General features: G+C 42.1%; 4 protein-coding genes across 4 annotated transcripts; all 4 read right to left on the bottom strand.

Moving 5' to 3' along the window:
- Positions 1 to 3,647: 3,647 nt before the first annotated feature.
- LOC115458427 (olfactory receptor 1009-like) lies at positions 3,648 to 4,627 on the bottom strand. Its single transcript, XM_030188393.1, has one exon. The coding sequence runs from the start codon at positions 4,625 to 4,627 to the stop codon at positions 3,656 to 3,658; it is 972 nt and encodes a 323-aa protein (XP_030044253.1). The 3' UTR covers positions 3,648 to 3,655.
- Positions 4,628 to 10,098: 5,471 nt separating this feature from the next.
- LOC115457425 (olfactory receptor 1009-like) lies at positions 10,099 to 11,070 on the bottom strand. The gene has a single exon (XM_030186843.1). The coding sequence runs from the start codon at positions 11,068 to 11,070 to the stop codon at positions 10,099 to 10,101; it is 972 nt and encodes a 323-aa protein (XP_030042703.1).
- Positions 11,071 to 16,125: 5,055 nt separating this feature from the next.
- LOC115458441 (olfactory receptor 1009-like) lies at positions 16,126 to 17,097 on the bottom strand. The gene is made up of 2 exons (XM_030188407.1): positions 16,186 to 17,097; positions 16,126 to 16,155 (listed from the first exon to the last, which is right to left on the bottom strand). Exons 1-2 carry the CDS (start codon positions 17,095 to 17,097, stop codon positions 16,126 to 16,128), a joined length of 942 nt encoding a protein of 313 aa, XP_030044267.1.
- A 4,076-nt stretch (positions 17,098 to 21,173) lies between these two features.
- Positions 21,174 to 22,118, bottom strand: LOC115457424 (olfactory receptor 1009-like). The gene has a single exon (XM_030186842.1). The coding sequence runs from the start codon at positions 22,116 to 22,118 to the stop codon at positions 21,174 to 21,176; it is 945 nt and encodes a 314-aa protein (XP_030042702.1).
- Positions 22,119 to 22,383: the final 265 nt, after the last annotated feature.

Genomic DNA, 22,383 nt, shown 5'->3' with positions numbered 1-22,383 from the left:
TGTTTTCCTCAAAAGTTGGAAAACTTTAGATCCGTGAACGGGGCCCAAACATATGTTCCACAGCGTCAGGAAGGAGATGGTCCAGGTTGTGAAGATTAGAATTCATTCTGTACTGTGTAGCACTTTAACTTTGGTTTATTAAAGGAGTTGCCTGATCACCTTTCATCTAAGTAAGCGTTTTCACAACCTTCTTGAATCACCCCGTAGAGCACCCTGCACATGGCAGTGCCTTTTTTGGAGCCTGGGTAAAATTTCTGAGAGCTCGTGTGCACTGCTGGGTCATTCTTGGAGCCTGTTATATATAAATGCACGTTGCTGCCTCTGAAATCTGCAGAAATGGATCCCGGCGGATGGGGATACAGTGAACTTTTGAAACTAAAGAACGTAATGGACATAACACAACTCTTCCGTTGTACGATTCCCTAGTGTGGCTGTGCCACATAAACTTTATCTTACCACAGCATCGCTTTGTATTTGTTCACACCGGCGTCTGTAACGCCTTTTCGGTACTATGTAAGGCACATTGAGCCTACAAATTTTCTCACCTATTTGTAGGCTCAATGTGGCTTACATATATCCCAATATGGGTTATAAATGTAACAAACAAATAAATAAACTTACTCCTGGACACACCACAGAGGAAATAAATTGCAGAAGAGAACTAAAAACTGAAGAGCATGAACTATAATTAAGAGACACCTGCAGATAAAAGAGGAGATTATGGACTGAAACCCAGAGTGAAAATGTCCCTTTTGCCATCAGACATTGTGTATGTTCTACAGCTCTTGAAGGTTAGCTTTGCAGTGGAGACAGTAAAAGAGGTTCAACAAGCAGAGGGTCATCCCTCACCGTTTCTAACGGGAGCATTTAACTGAGCAGTGGAGTGTGAGCATCATTCATAGGGCAAATTATGGGTAACAGTGAAGGTCACCTGTAAATCAGAAGCTTTATTATTATTTGTACTGATGGGAATTATTAGACTAATGTCTTCCAGTGACAATCATTCATGGCTTTACTTACTGACTCTCTACTCAGGACACTCAGATCTTTCCCTCTCCGTGCTCTCATGCCTGCCCATCCAGTTTTAGATTCTGACTGTCCCTCTACCATTTCCTGATAGGTGGTACTCTCTCATGTCAAATGTGAGCTTCTCACTTCTCCTGTCCCCTTCCCCTTCCCCTCCTCACACACTATACTCCATGAGAGAGAGAGAGAGAGAGAGAGAGAGTCTCTCTGAAGCCGTATTACTAACTTTATTGGGAAGAGGTTGACATACCCAATAAAGTATTCTTATTATATTTCAGATCCCTGAGGCTCTCCACTTTTCATCCTACAATACTACCCAGAGTGCATACAGGTGTTCTGGGCTGGGGTTATGGAGATTGTAAGCCCTTGGGTACAGGGAAATAATACTCAAAATGTTAAGTGCTGTATCAATGGACGTTGTTAAATGATTTTGTTCATTATAATTTTTTTTTTAAATATCTTACGTGCAAAAACTTTTAACTGTGCTTCAAGCTGGTGATTTAACTATTTTCAATAAAAAGGAGTTTTATGAAGACTGTTGAAAGAAATTCATGAACCAGCATGATACACACAAGGCTGTTCATGATGTCTGAGGTTTTCTTTTCTCCTTAAAAATCACATGTTTTGATGTTGGAACATATGTGAATTATAGGTGACTCACACTTAGAGGGTCTTTACAAAGGCGCACTCAAGTTTTTAACGAGCGCTAAAATTATGGGCATGCTAAACGTTAGAGTTGCCCATAGGAATGCACGCTAAAAACGTTTGGTACAGGGAAATAACCTCTTGTACCTAAATGTAACTTACCTTGAACTATATCCAAATCCCATACCCTTTACCATCACCTGTCTGCTCATTCCTGACAAAATACACACAAGTTGTGTAAATTAACCTGGGAGCAAAGCAACCAAAGGCGAGGGAATCGGCACTGCAGCAAAAGAGCACAGACAAAAAGCTCAAAGGACCCCAGAGAGTGGGTGTGAAGGGTCACTGTTCATTTGAAGACTCAACATGGCTGTGTTTCAGCAATATTGACTGCCTCTGGGCCTTGTAAATTTTCCAACACATATAGGATAATGGAATACTGTCAACCAAAGAGGTGCAACATAGGTTCTACCACTCTGGTAATTGTATATTTGTACCGTAGGATGTGGAAACTGTACTAGGCTGTGCATTTGGTTGCTATTCTCTAAACATATTATGAAATATTACAAAATATTACAGAAAAATTGGACAGGAATTAGAGAATTAAAAGTCTTTTATTCTTATTCTCCAGCACAGCATCAGATATCGGTTGCATGTTGTAACAAACACACAAAACCTAACATCAGTACCTCTGGTAATTATAAGTAATCAGACTAATTATATAAAGAAAAGAAAAAGGAGGAAGGAAAGTTTATTCCTCACTGTCATACAAACTTACAAAGGTGATAGAACAGAGAGAAAGAATGAATGAAAGAAAGATTCTTAACTATAGAGAATTAGTTTTTATGAAGGGGGAGAGCACCCCCTTAGGGAAAAAATAGGCTATTGGATGGATCTGAAACTCTCTTTCCAAACATGCCAATTTTTTTCAGAGTTTCTTTGTCTGCAGCGTAGTTTTTATAGGCTGTGGTGAGCATCCACCTCTGCTCTACCCTGGACCAATCATAGGTGCTGCATATGTGCTGGAGTCTTGTAATTTACTGAGAAGAGGTATGGCAAGGACACCAATTGCAAGCCTCCAGCACATATGAAAGACCCAATCACATTTGTAACAAGCTATACCAGGTGGCTGAGTTGCTCTTGCAACGGGAGGTCCCATCAATTTTTGTGGACCCTTTTTTTCACGAACAAGTCCCAAAAAAGTTCCCTAAATGACCAGATGACCACCGGAGAGAATCGGGGATGACCTCCCCTGACTCCCCCAGTGGTCCCTAACCCCCTCCCACCAAAAAAAACTTTTTTTCAAGCCTCAAATGTCATACCCAGCTCCCTGACAGCAGTATGCAGGTCCCTGGAGCAGTTGTTAGTGGGTGCAGTGGACTTCAGGCAGGCAGACCCAGGCCCACCCCCCCCCCCACCTGTTACACTTGTGCTGGTTAATGCTGAGCCCTCCAAACCCCACTGTACCCACATGTAGGTGCCCCCCTTCACCCCTTAGGGCTATGGTAATGGTGTAGGACTTGTGGGCAGTGGATTTGGGGGGGGGGATTTGGGGGGGCTCAGCACACAAGGGAAGGGTGCTATGCACCTGGGAGCTATTTTAATTTTTTTTTAATTTGTAAATGTGCCCCCTAGGGTGCCCAGTTGGTGTCCAGACATGTGAGGGGGACCAGTGCACTACGAATCCTGGCCCCTCCCATGACCCAATGCCTTGGATTTATTCGTGGGCGCCTTCGGTTTCCATTATCGCTGAACACCGATAGCACCCAGCTGAAAAATGCACAAATCCTAGGCATTTGCCCCGCACAACCTGTATTATCAAAAAAAAAGATGGACGCCCATCTTTTTTCAAAAAATACAGGTTGTCCCCCCCCCCCCCCCCACGGAAATAGGCGCCCATGGAGATGGGTGTTTGCGTTTGATTATGCCCCTCTAAGGCTCCTTCACTAGCATTTGAGTTTATCTCTTGGTTAGATGTGGTGGTTTAACCTTTGCTCACAAGAAAAATTTTCTTCTGAGTTGAAGGAAATTGCGTTCTTTTTACAACTTTTCTTATGGCTTCTTTTAGATCTCTGTTTTTCAGGCTATAAATGATAGGATTTAACAAGGGGATTAAAACATTATACAGCAGAGCAATTAGCTTGTTTAGGTCCAGGGACTGCATGGATGTTGGTTTTGCATACAGACATGTCAGAGATACATAGAACAGAGTAACCACTGTGAGGTGGGAGGAGCAGGTGGAGAAGGCTTTGCGTCTTCCCTCCGAGGAACGGATCCTCAGGATGCTGGAGATGATGTAGATGTAAGACGTCATGGTTAACAGAAAGCAGGGCAACACTACAAGCACAGCCAAAACAGAAGTCATATGATCAATGGTGGAAGTGTTGGTGCAGGAGAGTTTTAGCAATGCCGAGATATCACAAAAGAAATGGTTGATCTCCCGGGACCCACAATAGGATAAATGTGATACAAGGACAGTGTGTGTCACTGGTTCTACAATCCCATAGATCCAGGACCCAATGGCCATCAGTACACAGAGTCTCAGATTCATAATTACACTGTACCGTAGGGGGTGACATATCGCCACAAAGCGATCATAAGCCATCATGGTAAGCAGCAGAAATTCTACACATACTGAAAATAAGAAATAATACATCTGTGTAAAACACCCGATTGCAGAAATATGGTGACTGTTTCTTAAGGAGACGTCCAATAGTTTGGGGAGAGTGACTGAGGTGTAAGAGATATCGAGGAAGGACAAGTTACAGAGGAAAAAGTACATGGGGGTCTGCAGACGAGGGTCCAGGCACGTCATGATTATTATAGTGAGGTTCCCCATCAGGATGGTCAGGTAAATCAGTAAAAACAGAAAGGAAATGGGGATTTGCAGCTCTGGGAACTCATAAAACCCCAGAATGAGGAATTCTGTCATTGTGGTAATATTTTCCTCTTCCATTAGATTCTTCTAAGATTGCCAGGGGCACCTTGAAATTTGAAAAGACAGTTTCAAAAATGAATATGTGCCCATTGAAACACTCAAAATTTCCTTGTTATATATTTGTTGCAATGAAAGAACCCAGTGGGGGTCAATGCAACCCCTCTTCACACAACTCATAGTTAGTAAATTACTTGGTATCGTTATTTTGTCTTACACGGTTGACACAAATCTTGGGATGCTTGAAGACTAAGGCCATTGACTGGACCCTCTAGGACCCAGTTGGTCAGAGCTCTCCCAGCGTTGAATTGTTTAGACACAGACCACCGAGAGCTCTCATAGTCTTCGTGTTATTCTATTCTGACAATCATCTGCCACCATAAAATCACTTGTTTATGACATACAAATGAGAAATATGAAGATAGAAGCTTTATATAGCAGCAGAATTACCTCATACCAAATATTAATTTAAAGTAGCCAAATTATTTTCTTGTTTGGCATAATCGAACGCGAACGCCTATCTCCATGGGCGTCTATGTCCGAAAATGGGTAAGTGAAGAGGAGGGACAGACCGTATTTTTGAAAAAAATGGACGTCTTTTTTTGTTTCCAAAAATACGGTTTGTACGGACCAAATGCCATGGATTTGTTCGTTTCTGAGCTGGGCATTTTTTTTTTTTTTTTAGCGATAATGGAAAATAAAAACGCCCAGCTCAAAAACATCCTAATCCGAGCCATTTGGTCGTGGGAGGGGCCAGGATTCGTAGTACACTGGCCCCCCTGACATGCCAGGACACCAACTGGGCACCCTAGAGGTCAGTGCGGTGGACTTCAGAAACAGCTCCCACATGCATAGCTCCCTTGCCACGGGTGCCCCAACTCCATTCAGCAAATATTTGAGTGACCCAGTTCATTTTTGAATCTGGAGATTTAGGGGAATTGATCAGCCTGCTATTTCGATGTAATTCTCCATGGTTTCCTGAGACTATGTTAATCTGCTTGCTTTTTACATTTTTTTTAACATCTGTGTCAATTCTTTAGAATCATTTGCAGGTAAACGTGTTTTCATTTTTCTGCCTCTTTCAATGTCCTTTCCAGTTTCCCAATGTTTGGAACAAGCTGATGCCAGGCAGGCTCCCTTTTTGATGTATAGCTTATTTTGATAAAAATATCTGCAAAATGGAGGAAAACCTTTTTGTACATCTGGTTCTTTAACTCCCTTGTTTATTAAGCCGTGAGTCAATGCCGACACAGCCCGTTCAAAGTGAATGTGTCCGCCAGTCACTAGTGCGTCTTAGTAATCAGGGAGTAAGTTAGGTTGCAAAAATAGCAGTGCGAAAAGATGTATGTTGTGTTAAGCACAAATGATAGGACCATTTCAGAAATGAGCATGCAGAAATAATAAGTGTTTAACTTGGGGGGGGGGGGGGTCGGTCATATGCATCTATTTCCAGCAGGTGTTTAATTTGCCCAGCACTTAGCCATAAAAATAAGGGGGCTGTATATAGCAACATCTATCTAAGATGTGAGTGTTTTGCTCTTTCCTGTTTTAATTGATAGTTCCAAACCGCTTTGATCTTTTGGTAGTTACGGGTAGTATATCACATTTTAGAATAAACGTAAACATCTATACGCACGTCGCTGCAGTGATTCTACGAACTGCATGGACGTCTCTCTGGGACCTGGAGGAATCATTGCAACAATTGGGATGCCTTTGTTTGATGTTGGTTTGCCATATGTGAGGCTGCTCTTAATTCTAAGAGTTATCTTCCTGCTATCTCATCGAAAAACAGTAGGAAAGGGGGAAATTTTGATGCTGATAACCAATGTGAAAGTTTGAGTTGAACAATTGTTCTGTAGCTAGTAGGGGAGATGGTTTCACTGCATTGACTCCGCTTCTCCTTCATTTTCCAGTCTCTGAGTAAACGTTTTCAGGCTATAACTTCACCGTCATCTGTACCTCAATCTCCCAACACCTGTCTCGCATCTTGGTTCTCTATATACAGTAATACCTCGGTTTTCGTTGACTTTGGCTATCGTCAGTTTCGGTTTTTGTCAATTTTTCCAGGAAAAATTTGTCTCGGATTTCGTCGATTGCCTCGGATTTTGTCGGCGTGCCCATGTGACCTCGCTGCTAATTTTGCAAAAACATGCGTTCTCCTGCTCGGTGTGGCATTGTTTCAATAATTGCCTCGGTTTTCGCCGATTGTTTTCGGACGGATGATCGACGAAAACCGAGGTATCACTGTACTCTCTTTTTTCAATGCTTTCTCTCCTCTACTCATTTCTTTTCTCCCTCTCTCCTCACCAAACACTCTTCACTAAGTAGATCCCACTGAATCCTTCCTCGTTCCCTGCTCTATTGCTCTATCTTTCATGTCCTCTGCTCAAGCATTGTAGGAGTGATGGTACATTAATTCTAACAATTACAATCGATAATACTGCCTACTGGATTCTTACATTTATTACCTCAGGGTAATGAACGATTCTGTGCTCACTGTGATCCTCAGCTCTCAGAAGTGTTGATACACACTGCAGATCTTGCCGGAAAAGTATTCCACTGGACTGGAGGACTCAGTGGATGCACACAGGGTTGTGGAACTCTTCACCTTCCAGAAGTTATGTTGATATTTGCTTGCTGATAATGAGTTGGGTGGTGAGGTTTAGATGTTGAGTTCTGTAATTTATGTTATGTTATATTAATATCTTTACCTCAGCAGAGTCTTTCTCTAGAGATGGTATGTCATAAGCATTCATTGGAGTGTGGTTTTTTTAATATAGAAAATATAATGTGGTCCCATTGATAAAATGTGTTGCTATTTCATCAACATGTGTAATGGATCTGGGGACTCTTCCACAAAGGGCATTAAGCACTTAACACGTAATTAACGTGCTGAAACAGGCTACTGTGTGACCACATTAAAGGATTTATGATCGTTTTCCTGTTACCAAATGTTTCTGTCAGGGGTGCGGCGTGAGCAGTGAGCGAGCACGGAAGCATTAAGCCAGCTAGTGTGTTACACATACCGCGCTCTATCTGGCTGTGCATTTGGTTGCTATTCTCTAAACATCTTATGAAATATTAGAAAATATTATAGAAACATTGGACAGGAATTTGAGAATTAAAAGTCTTTTATTCTTATTCTCCAGCACAGCATCGGATAGATTTTGTAAGTTTGTAACAACTTGCAACTGATAACATCAGTACCTCTGGTAATGATAAGTAATCAGACTAATTATATAAAGAAGAGAAAAAGGAGGAAGGAAAGTTTATTCCTCACTGTCATACAAACTTACAAAGGTGATAGAACAGAGAGAAAGAAAGGAAGAAAGAAAGAATGAATGAAAGAAAGATTCTTAACTATAGAGAATTAGTTTCTATGAAGGGGGAGAGCACCCCCTTAGGGAAAAAATAGGCTATTGGATGGATCTGAAACTCTCTTTCCAAACATGCCTATTTTTTTCAGAGTTTCTTTGTCTGCAGCGTAGTTTTTATAGGCTGTGGTGAGCATCCACCTCTGCTCTACCCTGGACCAATCATAGGTGCTGCATATGTGCTGGAGTCTTGTAATTTACTGAGAAGAGGTATGGCAAGGACACCAATTGCAAGCCTCCAGCACATATGAAAGACCCAATTACATTTGTAACAAGTTATACCAGGTGGCTGAGTTGCCCTTGCAACGGGAGGCACCATCAGAGTCTGTGACCAGCGCTCATGAGGCTGTCAGTAAAGAAAGATGGGGGGTAGGAAATAGTGCAGCTTACCTGAAGTAGAACATTATAGCTAAAACCAATAGACACGGGTGGACAGATGTGAATCACAGCTGTATAAGCACTAAGGGCCCTTGTTTACTAAGCATTTTTAGCATGTGCTAATGCTAGAGACACTCATATGTTCTTCTGGGTGTCTCTTGCATTAGCGTGTGCTCATTTTTAGCACACGCTAAAAACGTTAGCGCAGCTTAGTAAACAGGACCCTCAGTACCTCCTAAATAGGAGCTGGTAAATGCCTTGCATTATTTTTTTTCAAGTCCTGAGCTCTACTGGATAAATTAGCACAAGACCTGTAAAAAAAGAATATTTAAAAAGCCCTAAATACTGCCCCATTAAATTTGGGCATAGTACGCAGGAAACTCCCATGATAAACTCCGTTAAGCCCAGATTTTAACGCATTTTAGTAAAAGCGCTCCACAGACCGGTCCTTAATCCAGAGGGCAGTTCCACTGTCAAAGCCTGGCAACTGTGAGACTAAGGGTTTTTTTTTTATTACGCTGTAGTAACAGATGTATCTCACTAACGATTAGCACGTGCTAAATGTTAAGAAACCCATAGGAATATAATGAGTGTCTTATCATTTAGCGCACACTAAATCCACTAATACAGCTTAGTAAAAGGACCCCTAAGTTAACTAAATAAGCTTTGTGCAACAAAAACAATTAGGAAAATTGAGTCTAACTGCCTGATAATCAAAAGTGATGGGCGCCCATATTTCAACCCAAATCGGGAGATGGACGCCCATCTCGCAAAGGCGCCCAAATCAGTATAACCGAAAGCCGATTTAGGGCGCCTTCAACTGCACTCCGTCGCGGAATCGGCCAAAGTTTACGGGGGCATGTCGGAGGCGTGGTGAGGGCGGGACTGGGGCGTGGTTATCGGCCGAGGACAGATGGGCGGCTTTCGCCGATAATCACATTAAAAAAAAGGCATTTTTAGCTAGAATTTAGGGCCCTAAATGACCAGATGACCACCGGATGGAATCGGGGATGACCTCCCCTGACTCCCCCAGTGGTCCCTAACCCCCTCCCACCAAAAAAAACTTTTTTTCAAGCCTCAAATGTCATACCCAGCTCCCTGACAGCAGTATGCAGGTCCCTGGAGCAGTTGTTAGTGGGTGCAGTGGACTTCAGGCAGGCAGACCCAGGCCCATCCCCCCCCCACCTGTTACACTTGTGCTGGTTAATGCTGAGCCCTCCAAACCCCCCAAAACCCACTGTACCCACATGTAGGTGCCCCCCTTCACCCCTTAGGGCTATGGTAATGGTGTAGGACTTGTGGGCAGTGGATTTTGGGGGGGGGATTTGGGGGGGCTCAGCACACAAGGGAAGGGTGCTATGCACCTGGGAGCTATTTTTTTTTAATTTGTAAATGTGCCCCCTAGGGTGCCCAGTTGGTGTCCAGGCATGTGAGGGGGACCAGTGCACTACGAATCCTGGCCCCTCCCATGACCCAATGCCTAGGATTTATTCGTGGGCACCTTCGGTTTCCATTATCGCTGAACACCGATAGCGCCCAGCTGAAAAATGCACAAATCCTAGGCATTTGCCCCGCACAACCCGTATTATTAAAAAAAAAGATGGGCGCCCATCTTTTTTCGAAAATACAGGTTGTCCCCCCCACGGAAATAGGCGCCCATGGAGATGGGTGTTTGCGTTCGATTAAGCCCCTCTAAGGCTCCTTCACTAGCATTTGAGTTTATCTCTTGGTTAGATGTGGTTAACCTTTGCTCACAAGAAAAATTTTCTTCTGAGATGAAGGAAATTGCGTTCTTTTTACAACTTTTCTTATGGCTTCTTTTAGATCTCTGTTTTTCAGGCTATAAATGATAGGATTTAACAAGGGGATTAAAACATTATACAGCAGAGCAATTAGCTTGTTTAGGTCCAGGGACTGCATGGATGTTGGTTTTACATACAGACATGTCACAGATACATAGAAGAGAGTAACCACTGTGAGGTGGGAGGAGCAGGTGGAGAAGGCTTTGCGTCTTCCCTCCGAGGAACGGATCCTCAGGATGGTGGAGATGATGTAGATGTAAGACGTCATGGTTAACAGAAAGCAGGGCAACACTACAAGCACAGCCAAAACATAAGTCATATGATCAATGCCGGAAATGTTTGTGCAGGAGAGTTTTAGCAATGCCGAGATATCACAAAAGAAATGGTTGATCTCCCGTGACCCACAATAGGATAAATGTGATACAAGGATAGTGTGTGTCACTGGTTCTACAATCCCATAGATCCAGGACCCAATGGCCATCAGTACACAGAGTCTCGGAGTCATAATTACACTGTACCGTAGGGGGCGACATATCGCCACAAAGCGGTCATAAGCCATCATGGTAAGCAGCAGAAATTCTACACATATTGAAAATATGAAATAATACATCTGTGTAAAACACCCGATTGCAGAAATATGGTGACTGTTTCTTAAGGAGATGTCCAATAGTTTGGGGAGAGTGACTGAGGTGTAAGAGATATCGAGGAAGGACAAGTTACAGAGGAAAAAGTACATGGGGGTCTGCAGACGAGGGTCCAGGCACGTCATGATTATTATAGTGAGGTTCCCCATTAAGATGATCAGGTAAATCAGTAAAAAGAAAATGAAAAGGGGGATTTGTAGCTCAGGAAATTCAGAAAATCCCAGAATGATGAATTCTGTCACTGAGGTGTAATTTTCATCCTCCATGGGTCCTGGGAACAAAAAGGGAGGCAAAGGAAGAAGTGACAGAGAACTCATTCTGTGAAAGTCAAGCAACAGTTTAGATGAGAATTAAGACATCAACATGGGCTACCCATTAAAATAGATTATTTTACTGTTAACCCCAGTTATTAGTAACTAAATCTCGATGCATAAAACAGGACCTTTGCATCTTAACGGCAGCCAATATTGATAACGTCCCCCCCTTAGTGTGAAGAGTATCAGTCTCTGGTGGAATGAGGCTTTATGACATGACAATATCAGCTCTGGATTCCAATTACAGCCAACCTCATCAGTGATGTCATGAATGCTTCATTGTCCTATTCTTGGCTCACTTTTTCTCAGATGTAGCAGTGATTTTGATTCCTAGAGACTTTTCTTTTTTCTGTAATTAGGGGAAGAAATGAAAGTGGGCTACTGTTAAAACATGTTATTTCACTATTAACCCCAGTTATTAGTTACCAGGCCTGATGATATTTTAGCGTAGATCCCATTTTATACAATGAGTTCCTGGTAAAATAACTCATATTAATGGTAGACCATGTTGATATCTATCCAGCTTAATGTCAACATTGAAATATGATGGGCTATAATTCCTATAATTGAATAAGCTTATGGAGATGTAATAAGCCACGAACAATCAAGTCATCCGAGTCCCTTCTATAGATGTCCAAAATTCTTCGCTTCTATAAATCTAAAGGCACAACCAGCTTCCAGATCAAAAATCAGCAAATAGTATTAATTTATTATTTCCTAACAGTATCATCTGAAAGGAACACCTATATGGCAAAAGCATACCATGAGAGAAATGTCATATGTTTAAGCAGTTGTCCATCAGGAATCCTATGTTCACCATGCAAGCTGTGTAAAAATTCAATAATTCAGTAATATATATATAGAAAAAGTCTACTGGCATCAGGTTTTCCTTAAATATTGACAGCTGGGAGCTGAGTAAGATCCGGGTACTCAATCCTGGGCCATGTCTGGGTTAAATGAAGCCACAGGGAGGGGTGATTTATAGCCCAAAAAAGGAGTAGGGAAAGATGGCTCTTCTTAAACAACGAAGGAGACGTGTGGATGGATTGAAAGCTTTATTGCAAAAGCATCATATGCCTTTACCTGTCCTCACTTTATACAGTTTATACAATTCTGTGGCATGACTTATTTTCCGCAAGAATCGTTATACCCACACTAGCCCACTCCTCAAGTCACTTCACTGGCTTCCTGTCCGCTTCCGCATTCAGTTTAAACTTCTCGTACTGACCTTTAAATGCATCCACTCTGCAGCCCCACCATTACCTCTCCACTCTCATCTCTCCCTACATTCCTCCCCGTGAACTCCGCTCACTGGACAAATCTCTCTTGTCGTCCCCCTTCTCCTCCAGGCTTCGCTCTTTTTCTCTCGTGGCACCTTATGCCTGGAATAGACTTCCTGGACCTATATGCCTAGCTCTATCTCTACCTGGTTTTTTTTGTATTACATTTGTACCCCGTGCTTTCCCACTCATAGCAGGTTCAATGCGGCTTACATATTATATACAGGTACTTATTTGTACCTGGGCAATGGAGGGTTAAGTGACTTGCCCAGAGTCACAAGGAGCTGCCTGTGCCTGCAGTGGGAATCGAACCCAGTTCCCCAGGACCAAAGTCCACCACTCTAACCACTAGGCCACTCCTCCACTCCACTCCACAAATCTATGCTGAAAACCCACCTTTTCACTGCTGCTTTTAGCTCCTAGCCACTACTCAATTGCCCTCCCTTGTCCCTTCCTTCTCACCCATTACTTCCCTCACCCATAACTGTCTTGTCTGTCTGTATTATTTAGATTGTAAGCTCTTTTGAGCAGGGACTGTCTCTTTGAATCAGGTGTTCAGTGCTGCGTGCTTCTGGTAGCGCTATACAAATGCTAATAATAATAATAATAAGTTAGATATTTGGATTCCAAGCTGAAAATTGTTCTACCTAAATAAATTCTGGGATCACCTCGACTCTATTTGGGCAGTGCCAGGGTGGTCCAGGGACAGTCAGAGCTGATATTCAGTGGCACTAGCAGGATCCTCTCTTGCCTGATTAAGCCACACTGAATACCGACCCGATTGCTTTAAATATGTAAAATATAAAATTACAATGGACTTCCCTTTGGAAGGAGATTCAGCATGAGATCAATAAATAAAACAACTCAACAGTAGCATTCTTTTGACAACTTTGCCTTCATCAGGGTCACAAAGAGAAATACAATTTAAATTTTGTTTTAACAAGTTCATAGCAATTTAAAAATTCAATAATTCAGTCATTTATTTCTTGCAGTATCAAAACACACCATACCTTTGATTGAAGAGAACTAGCTTGTTTTTTTAAAGAGATTTTTAAAACATATTTTTATTTATCAACATTTTACCCCCCCCCCCCCCCCAAAAAAAAAAGAGATTTTGAACAATAATATATGAAATACTTTGCACATAATTTCCTGATGGCTAAATGATTAAAAATATTCAGACAGAAATTCAACAATATTTAACCATTTCTTCTGGCTGCCATGTCTGTCTGTTGATACTGAGTTGCACTCAACCTGATTATGCCGTAGACTTTCGTCAGTGACCACCGAGAGTCATCATCTGGGCAGCAACGGAGCAGGGGCAGTATCGGGGTGGACCCGGACGTTATTCCAGCAACGGTGCCTGTATAGCTAATGGAGCAAGTAAGACCAGATATAATGCACCCCCCAGCACTAATATGGACTGCGCTTGGATAACTTCCAAGAGCCACCGTTGATCGAGATACTCAATGCCAGCGGTTGAATATCTCCCTATGGAATTTCTCTAATGCTAAGCCTTGGCATACAGGGATTCCTTTCAGATAAGATATACTGATAGCATTTTGCACCATATCATTTTTTCCTGATTTCTGAAGGAGAAGCTGGTTGTGCCTTTTCATATACAGAAGCCTTCTGGTCTGACCAACAGTAAAGGATGTTGGATCTGTAGAAAATATTCTTACATTTGCTGATGAAAGGCTTCATAACGTCTTCATCTTCCAGTTTTCACAATGAGAGATACTGAGCTTCACATATGATGACAGGATGACTAACAGAGGGATTACAATGTCTGATAATATTTCTTACCTCCAGCATGAGCGATGGGGCTGCATCAACTCTGATCTTATAATCCTCATCTCTCAGTATATTTATACTCACTAAAGGTCCCTCTGAGAAAGGATCCCTGAAGTTCATGATAAATAATCACAGATCACCCAATTGTTTTCGTTGATGAAAGAGTAAGTCATAGAAGCCAGCTCTGTGGGTGCCAGGGGTGGCTGAGCACCCCCATTTTCAAGCAAGCTCCTTCACTGTGGCAAGGGAAGGGTAATTTGTGTTGTATTTGGCAGCCTCCAATCATTTTGAAATGGTCTGAGTTTTCCCCAGCACACAGCAGATCTCCAAAAACATTCAGAAATTAACTTTTTATTAACTAGGACAATTCTGAGACTAATGTAATAAAAATACCCCAGAGAAACTGAATCCTTGCACAATAATAAGAAAAATGTTCCTACCAAAGTGGGTGATATCCTCGATCATCCTTGATACTGTCCTGAGTAATTAATAATTAATGTGCTCATTTACATACAGTGGATAGATTTCACTTCTCTTTATTCTGTTTCATTTGCCACAAAGGAAGTAATTTTAAAATGTTTTTTTTTTAATTGCATCCGATACGCATGTGTGAAAGTAAAAATTATTTTTTGGCTGCACATATTGGATGCGCGCCAAAAATGAATTATCGCAAGAGCCATGCGGTAGCTGGGCAGTAAGTCCATTAGTCCATTTTGGCGCATGTTGAGCACACATGGAGGGGCATAATCGAACGGTGTCCCGACCATATTATCGAAACAAGATAGCTGGCCATCTTTCGTTTCGATAATATGGTCGGAGCCGGCCAGATCTCAACATTTGGGCCAGCTTTAGAGATGGCTGGCATTGGTTATCAGTGATATTGGAAACTAATGGGTACAGTGGATTTACCACCACAAGTGTAACAGGTAGGGGGGGAATGGGCCTGCGTCCGCCTGCCTGAAGTGCACTGCAGTACCCACTAAAAACTGCTCCAGGGACCTGCATAGTGCTGTGATGGAGCTGGGTATGACATTTGAGGCTGGCATAGACGCTGGGTGGGAGGGGGTTGGTGACCACTGGAGGAGTAAGGGGAGGTGATCCCCGATTCCCTCCGGTGGTCAACTGGTGAGTTGGGGCACTTTTTGGAGGCTTGGTCCAAAAACTAAATGGACCAAGTGAAGCCGGCCAAGTGCTCGTCAGAGCCGGCCTTCTTTTTTCCATTATCTGCCGAAGTCGGCCATCTCGTAACCATGCTCCTGTCCCGCCTTCCGCACCCTGCCGGCACGCCTCCTTCAACTGCTTTCCATCGCAGGGCTGGCCAAAGTTAAAGCCGGCCAAAATCGACTTTCGATTATACCGATTTGGCCGGGTTTAGGAGATGGCCAGCTATCTCCCGATTTGTGTCGGAAGATGGCCGGCCATCTCCTTCGAAAATAAGCAGGATAGTCACTTACACGGCTTAGTAAAAAGGCCCCTTAACCATCCATTGTAACATCCCCTGGGGTCTGGGAAATACCTCCTGTAGCTGATCTTATCTCACCTTGAGCTACTACTGGAAATGGCTTTCCTTACTATGCATTAGCTCAAATCCTTTGGAGGTGCAAAGTTACCGCAGGGGACTTTTCCACAGTCACGAACAGACTTCCATTCCTTTCACAGTATCACAGCAACCCACTCCTTTTCCATCTGTGAGACTAAGGGGTCCTTATATTACGATGCACCAACAGATGTAGCTCACTGTTAGCACACGCTAAATGATAAGTAACTCATAGGAATATAATGAGTGTCCTATCGTTTAGCGCACACTAAATCCATCAGTACACCTTAGTAAAATGACCCTTTACTAAGGTTTGTGCAACAGAAAAATTAGGAAAAACAAGTCTTCGGCTGTTTCACTAGCACTTGAGTTTATCTCTTGGTTAGATGTGGTGGTTTAACCTTTGCTCACAAGAAAAATGTTCTTCTGAGTTGAAGGAAATTGCATTCTTTTTACAACTTTTCTTATGGCTTCTTTTAGATCTCTGTTTTTCAGGCTATAAATGATAGGATTTAACAATGGGATTAAAACGTTATACAGCAGAGCAATTAGCTTGTTTAGGTCCAGGGACTGCATGGATGTTGGTTTTACATACAGATATGTCAGAGATACATAAAAGAGAGTAACCACTGTGAGGTGGGAGGAGCAGGTGGAGAAGGCTTTGCGTCTTCCCTCCGAGGAACGGATCCTCAGGATGGCGGAGATGATGTAGATGTAAGATGTCAGGGTTAACAGAAAGCAGGGCAACACTACAAGCACAGCCACAATATAAGTCATATGATCGATAGTGGAAGTGCTGGTGCAGGAGAGTTTCAGCAATACCGAGATATCACAAAAGAAATGGTTGATCTCCCGGGACCCACAATAGGATAAATGTGATACAAGGACAGTGTGTGTCACGGGGTCTAGAATCCCATAGATCCAGGACCCAATGGCCATCAATACACAGAGTCTCGGATTCATAATTACACTGTACCGTAGGGGGTGACATATCGCCACAAAGCGGTCATAAGCCATCATGGTAAGCAGCAGAAATTCTACACATACTGAAAATAAGAAATAATACATCTGTGTGAAACACCCGACTGCAGAAATATAGTGACTGTTTCTCAAGGAGACGTCCATTAGTTTGGGGAGAGTGACTGAGGTGTAAGAGATATCGAGGAAGGACAAGTTACAGAGGAAAAAGTACATGGGGGTCTGCAAACGAGGGTCCAGGCACGTCACAATTATTATAGTGAGGTTCCCCATCAGGATGGTCAGGTAAATCAGTAAAAACAGAAAGGAAATGGGGATTTGTAGCTCTGGGAACTCATAAAACCCCAGAATGAGGAATTCTGTCATTGTGGTAATATTTTCCTCTTCCATTAGATTCTTCTAAGATTGCCAGGGGCACCTTGAAATTTGAAAAGACAGTTTCAAAAATGAATATGTGACCATTGAAACACTCAAAATTTCCTTGTTATATATTTGTTACAATGAAAGAACACAGTGGGCGTCAATGCAAACCTCTTCACACAACTCATAGTTAGTACATTACTTGGTATCGTTATTTTGTCTTACACGGTGGACACAAATCTTGGGAAGCTTGAAGACTAAGGCCATTGACTGGACCCTCTAGGACCCAGTTGGTCAGTGCTCTCCCAGCGTTGAATTGTTTAGACACAGACCACAGAGAGCTCTCATAGTCTTCTTGTTATTCTATTCTGACAATCATTTGCCACCATAAAATCACTTGTTTATGACATACAAATGAGAAATATGATGATAGAAGCTTAATATATATAGCAGCAGAATTATCTCATGCCAAATAATAATTTCAAAGTTGAGCAAGAAAATAATTTCCATTCATTTAGTAAATATTATTTTGTGTTCCAGGATTTTCATATTATCAAGAAATGTCTTTTTATTTCTATGCATTCAGTTACAGAACCATAAAAATCAGAATTATATTTCTTGATTTCAGAGCCTTGGTTTTGCTGCTCTACCACATTACACACTGGATTCCAAGAGTTGTCTAACAATTAGCCAACAAAGGTCTTCATTTTCAAATCTATCCTGACACACACAATAAAGCAACACTGGGCCTTCAAGAGAGAGATAACAGCCGTCCTTTATTATTACAAAGACCTGACATGGGCTGTGTTTTGGCGCACAAGCGCCTGCCTCAGGGGTCAGCTAAGGTCTTCGTATTGTATAAGAAGCAGTAATCAGACAAATGTATGAAGTCGTCTGGTTCCAAATAGAGTAGTTAGCTCATGCCAGACGTGCATTCAATCAAACTGGACGCTGTGACATCTTTAAATGGCAGATTCTGTGCACTGAAGCTGATTAAAAGGTTAAGATTAGGTGCCCGTCCAGGCTGGAATTGCAGCTTGACCTCCAAGCTGGAGCTCTGATTGGATAATTTGAAATTGTGTATGATTTTACTGAGACACAGCTTTGACTCACTAGGGTGATCTATTTTCTGTAGTGTTTGAATTCCTGATTACAACTACCACTCTTGAGTTTCAACACTTGGCATAAAGAGTCTATAACCCAACTCCATTCAGCAAATCTTTGAGTGACCCATTTTAGAATAAACGTAAACATCTATACGCACGTCGCTGCAGTGATTCTACGAACTGCATGGACGTCTCTCTGGGACCCGGAGGAATCATTGCAACAATTGGGGTGCCTTTGTTTGATGTTGGTTTGCCGTATGTGAGGCTGCTCTTAATTCTAAGACTTATCTTCCTGCAATCTCATCGAAAAACAGTAGGAAAGGGGGAAATTTGGATGCTGATAACGTGAAAGTTTGAGTTGAACAATTGTTCTGTAGCTAGTAGGGGAGATGGTTTCACTGCATTGACTCCGCTTCTCCTTCATTTTCCAGTCTCTGAGTAAACTTCTTCAGGCTATAACTTCACTCTCATCTGTACCTTAATCTCCCAACACCTGTCTCGCATCTTGGTTCTCTATATACAGTAATACCTCGGTTTTCGTTGACTTTGGCTATCGTCAATTTTCGTCAATTTTTCCAGGAAGAATATGTCTCGGATTTCGTCGGCGTGCCCATGTGACTTCGCTGCTAATTTTGCAAAAACATGCGTTCTCCTGCTCGGTGTGGCATTGTTTCAATAATTGCCTCGGTTTTTGTCGGTTTTGGATTTCGCCGATTGTTTTCGGACGGATGATCGACGAAAACCGAGGTATCACTGTACTCTCTTTTTTCAATGCTTTCTCTCCTCTACTCATTTCTTTTCTCCCTCTCTCCTCACCAAACACTCTTCACTAAGTAGATCCCACTGAATCCTTCCTCGTTCCCTGCTCTCTTGCTCTATCTTTCATGTCCTCTGCTCAAGCATTGTAGGAGTGATGGTACATTAATTCTAACAATTACAATCGATAATACTGCCTACTGGATTCTTGCATTTATTACCTCAGGGTAATGAACGATTCTGTGCTCACTGTGATCCTCAGCTCTCAGAAGTGTTGATACACACTGCAGATCTTGCCGGAAAAGTATTCCACTGGACTGGAGGACTCAGTGGATGCACACAGGGTTGTGGAACTCTTCACCTTCCAGAAGTTATGTTGATGTTTGCTTGCTGATAATGAGTTGGGTGGTGAGGTTTAGATTTTGAGTTCTGTAATTTATGCTATGTTATATTAGTATCTTTTCCTCAGCAGAGTCTATCTCTAGAGATGGTACGTCATAAGCATTCACTGGACTGTTTTTTTTTTATATAGAAAATATAAAGGGGTCCCATTGATAAAATGTGTTGCCCTTTGTGGAAGAGTCCCCAGATCCATTACACATATTGATGAAATAGCATTAAGCACTTAACAAGTAATTAACATGCTGAAAAAGGCTACTGTGTGACCACATTAAAGGATTTATGATAGTTTTCCAGTTACCAAATGTTTCTGTCAGGGGTGCGGCGTCAGCAGTGAGCGAGCATGGAAGCATTAGCTAGCAAGTGTGTTACACATACCGTGCTCTAACTGGCTGATGCAGATTTAACGTGGGACCACTTACCATCTCCTAAACAGGAGGCAGTAAAGTACTTCCATGTTAACCGGGAGCAGGTAGTACCTGTTAATCTGAATTTTAATGCAGAAGCCACGACAAAAAAAAATTAGTAGAAATGCCTCTTTTAGGTGCAGCATTCATTTTGAGTTTGCTGCTAGTTAAAATCCCGTGTTATAGTGTGTTAAGCCCAAAACTTATCATTTTTTGGTAGAATGGCCCCCTACAAGAAATAACAGAATGCACCAATATTCCAGAAATAGGACCTCGTGATAGAATCTATGAACTGGCTAAAGAGTTTCATCCTGGCAGATGTTACACTTCTGAGATCATCACACCAGGCACTTTAAAGTTTTTCAGTTGTACCTTTGATGCTTTATAGAATTGCCATAAATATAGGCAGCTGCCCACAGGTGAATGGTCTACCTGGTTATCTTCTCTGGCACATTGCCCAGATTTTCAGCAGCACCATCTGGTTGACAGCTATGGTAGTGTTCAGTTAGTGCTGGACAGCCCAGAGTCCAGACAGAGCTGGGATTTATCTGGTTAGTGGTACATTTATTTATTCGCTGCATTTGTAACCCACATTTCCCACCTATTTGCAGGCTCAATGTGGCTTACATTATATTGCAAAAGGTATAATTATGAACAGAGTAAGAGGTTTGTTCTAATTTAACAAATTACTATATAAGAAATAAGGAAGACAGGTCTGTAGAATGATTTACATAACACATAATTTTCTGTTCAGAAACTGGGTAAGTGCTTGGCTGTGCCGAAATCACCAGGGTAGTTATCAGCGTATCTGTTAGATTGTTGGCCAACACTCAGATAACTTCCGGTATCCCGGCAAGTCCCAGATATTCAAGGCTGGTGTCTACTTTATGCCTTGAATGCAGTGCAGGGGTCAAACTCTACCCATGGCATTTGTGCCTTAAGAATCACTGACCAGTGGTGCTGAATGTGCTGGTTTCTTATTCCCACCAAAGGCACAAATACTCCTGACCCTCAGGATTAAGCCAACATTTTACTGGTTGTATCTGGAGTCCCCTTTTGATCCTGCTAGAGGTCAAATAAAATAGGGGCTGTGGAGACCCTGAGAAACCCCCAAATCTATATAGACCAAGGATTAGAAAGGCTGCACCCATCCCCGAAAACAAAGTCTTGCAGCGAATTAACTATCAATACAATGAAAGGAAAACAACAAAACCAGGTTTACAGATCTCAAGTAATAAGACATTTATTTCTCAATTTGCAGAATCCTAGAAAGACGTCAATCTTCACCCATTCTGCTTTTAATAAATCGACATCTATAATAAACAGGACTCTACCTGTTGTATATAAGTTCTGCACTTAATCTTTAATTTCCACCCAAGGACATATTTATTTCTTCGAGCAAGACAATGTTTAAACCTTCACTAACAGTGAAAATATTTTATTGACAATCAGGAATTTGCTTTCTGTTGAAAACTTTCCCTATGGCGTCTTTCACCTGCTTGTTTTTCAGGCTATAAATGATGGGGTTAAACAGGGGGATTAAAACATTATACAGCAATGCATAGAACTTGTTTTGATCCACTGACTGTGTGGACGTTGGTCTGACATACAAACCCGTCAGAGTTCCATAGAAGAGAATAACGACCATGAGGTGGGAGGAACAGGTGGAGAAGGCTTTGCGCCTCCCCTCTGAAGAACGGATCCTCAGGATGGCGGAGATGATGTAGACGTAAGATGTCAGGGTTAGCAGAAAGCAAGGCAACAATATAAGCACAGCCACAGCATAGGTCAAATATTCGTAAGTGGAGGTGCTGGAACAGGAGAGGTTCAGCAGTACTGAGATATCACATAAGAAATGGTTAATCACATTGGACCGACAATAAGAGAAATGTGACATAAGGACAGTGTGAGTCATTGGCTCCAGAAACCCAAAGATCCAGGTTCCTGTGACCATGAGAATACAGAGTCTTGGATTCATCATTACTGAGTAATGCAAGGGGTGACATATCGCGACATAACGGTCATATGCCATGACTGTAAGAAGCAGAAATTCATCACATATTGAGATCATGAAAAAATACACTTGTGTAAAACACCCAACCGCAGAAATGTGTTGCTTCTTTGTTAAGCAGATGTCCAGCAGTTTAGGGAGAGTGACTGAGGTGCAAGAAATATCCAGTATGGACAAGTTACAAAGGAAAAAGTACATGGGGGAGTGGAGACGAGGGTCCAGACATGTCAAGGTTATTATAGTGAGGTTCCCCATCAGGATGATCAGGTAAATCAGTAAAAAGAAAAGGAAAAGGGGGATTTGTAGCTCAGGAAATTCAGAAAATCCCAGAATGATGAATTCTGTCACTGAGGTGTAATTTTCATCCTCCATGGGTCCTGGAAACAAAAAGGGAGGCAAAGGAAGAAGCGACAGAGAACTCATTCTGTGAAAGTCAAGCAACAATTTAGATGAGAATTAAGACATCAACATGGGCTACCCATTAAAATAGATTATTTTACTGTTAACCCCAGTTGTTTGAAACTCTTCACACTAAGGGGGGACGTTATCAACGTTGGCTACCGTTAAGCTGCGCAGTTACTGTCTCTGGTGGAATGACGCTTTATGATATCACAATATCAGCTCTGGATTCCAATTA

The sequence above is a fragment of the Microcaecilia unicolor genome, chromosome 14 (genome assembly GCF_901765095.1).
Source record: "Microcaecilia unicolor chromosome 14, aMicUni1.1, whole genome shotgun sequence".
NCBI lineage: Eukaryota > Metazoa > Chordata > Amphibia > Gymnophiona > Siphonopidae > Microcaecilia > Microcaecilia unicolor.
The sequence above is the reverse complement of the archived record's forward strand: the minus strand, read 5'-3'. Positions and strand labels throughout refer to the sequence as shown.

What these genes read in the sequence shown, in the direction of transcription:
- LOC115458427 (XM_030188393.1), bottom strand. Translation starts at nt 4,627, where the DNA reads ATGGAAGAGGAAAATATTACCACAATGACAGAATTCCTCATTCTGGGG.
- LOC115457424 (XM_030186842.1), bottom strand. Translation starts at nt 22,118, where the DNA reads ATGGAGGATGAAAATTACACCTCAGTGACAGAATTCATCATTCTGGGA.
- LOC115458441 (XM_030188407.1), bottom strand. Translation starts at nt 17,097, where the DNA reads ATGGAAGAGGAAAATATTACCACAATGACAGAATTCCTCATTCTGGGG. An exon ending in AAGAAGCCATAAGAAAAGTT is followed by an intron (nt 16,156 to 16,185) that starts GTAAAAAGAATG and finishes CCTTCAACTCAG; the next exon opens with AAGAACATTTTTCTTGTGAG.
- LOC115457425 (XM_030186843.1), bottom strand. Translation starts at nt 11,070, where the DNA reads ATGGAGGATGAAAATTACACCTCAGTGACAGAATTCATCATTCTGGGA.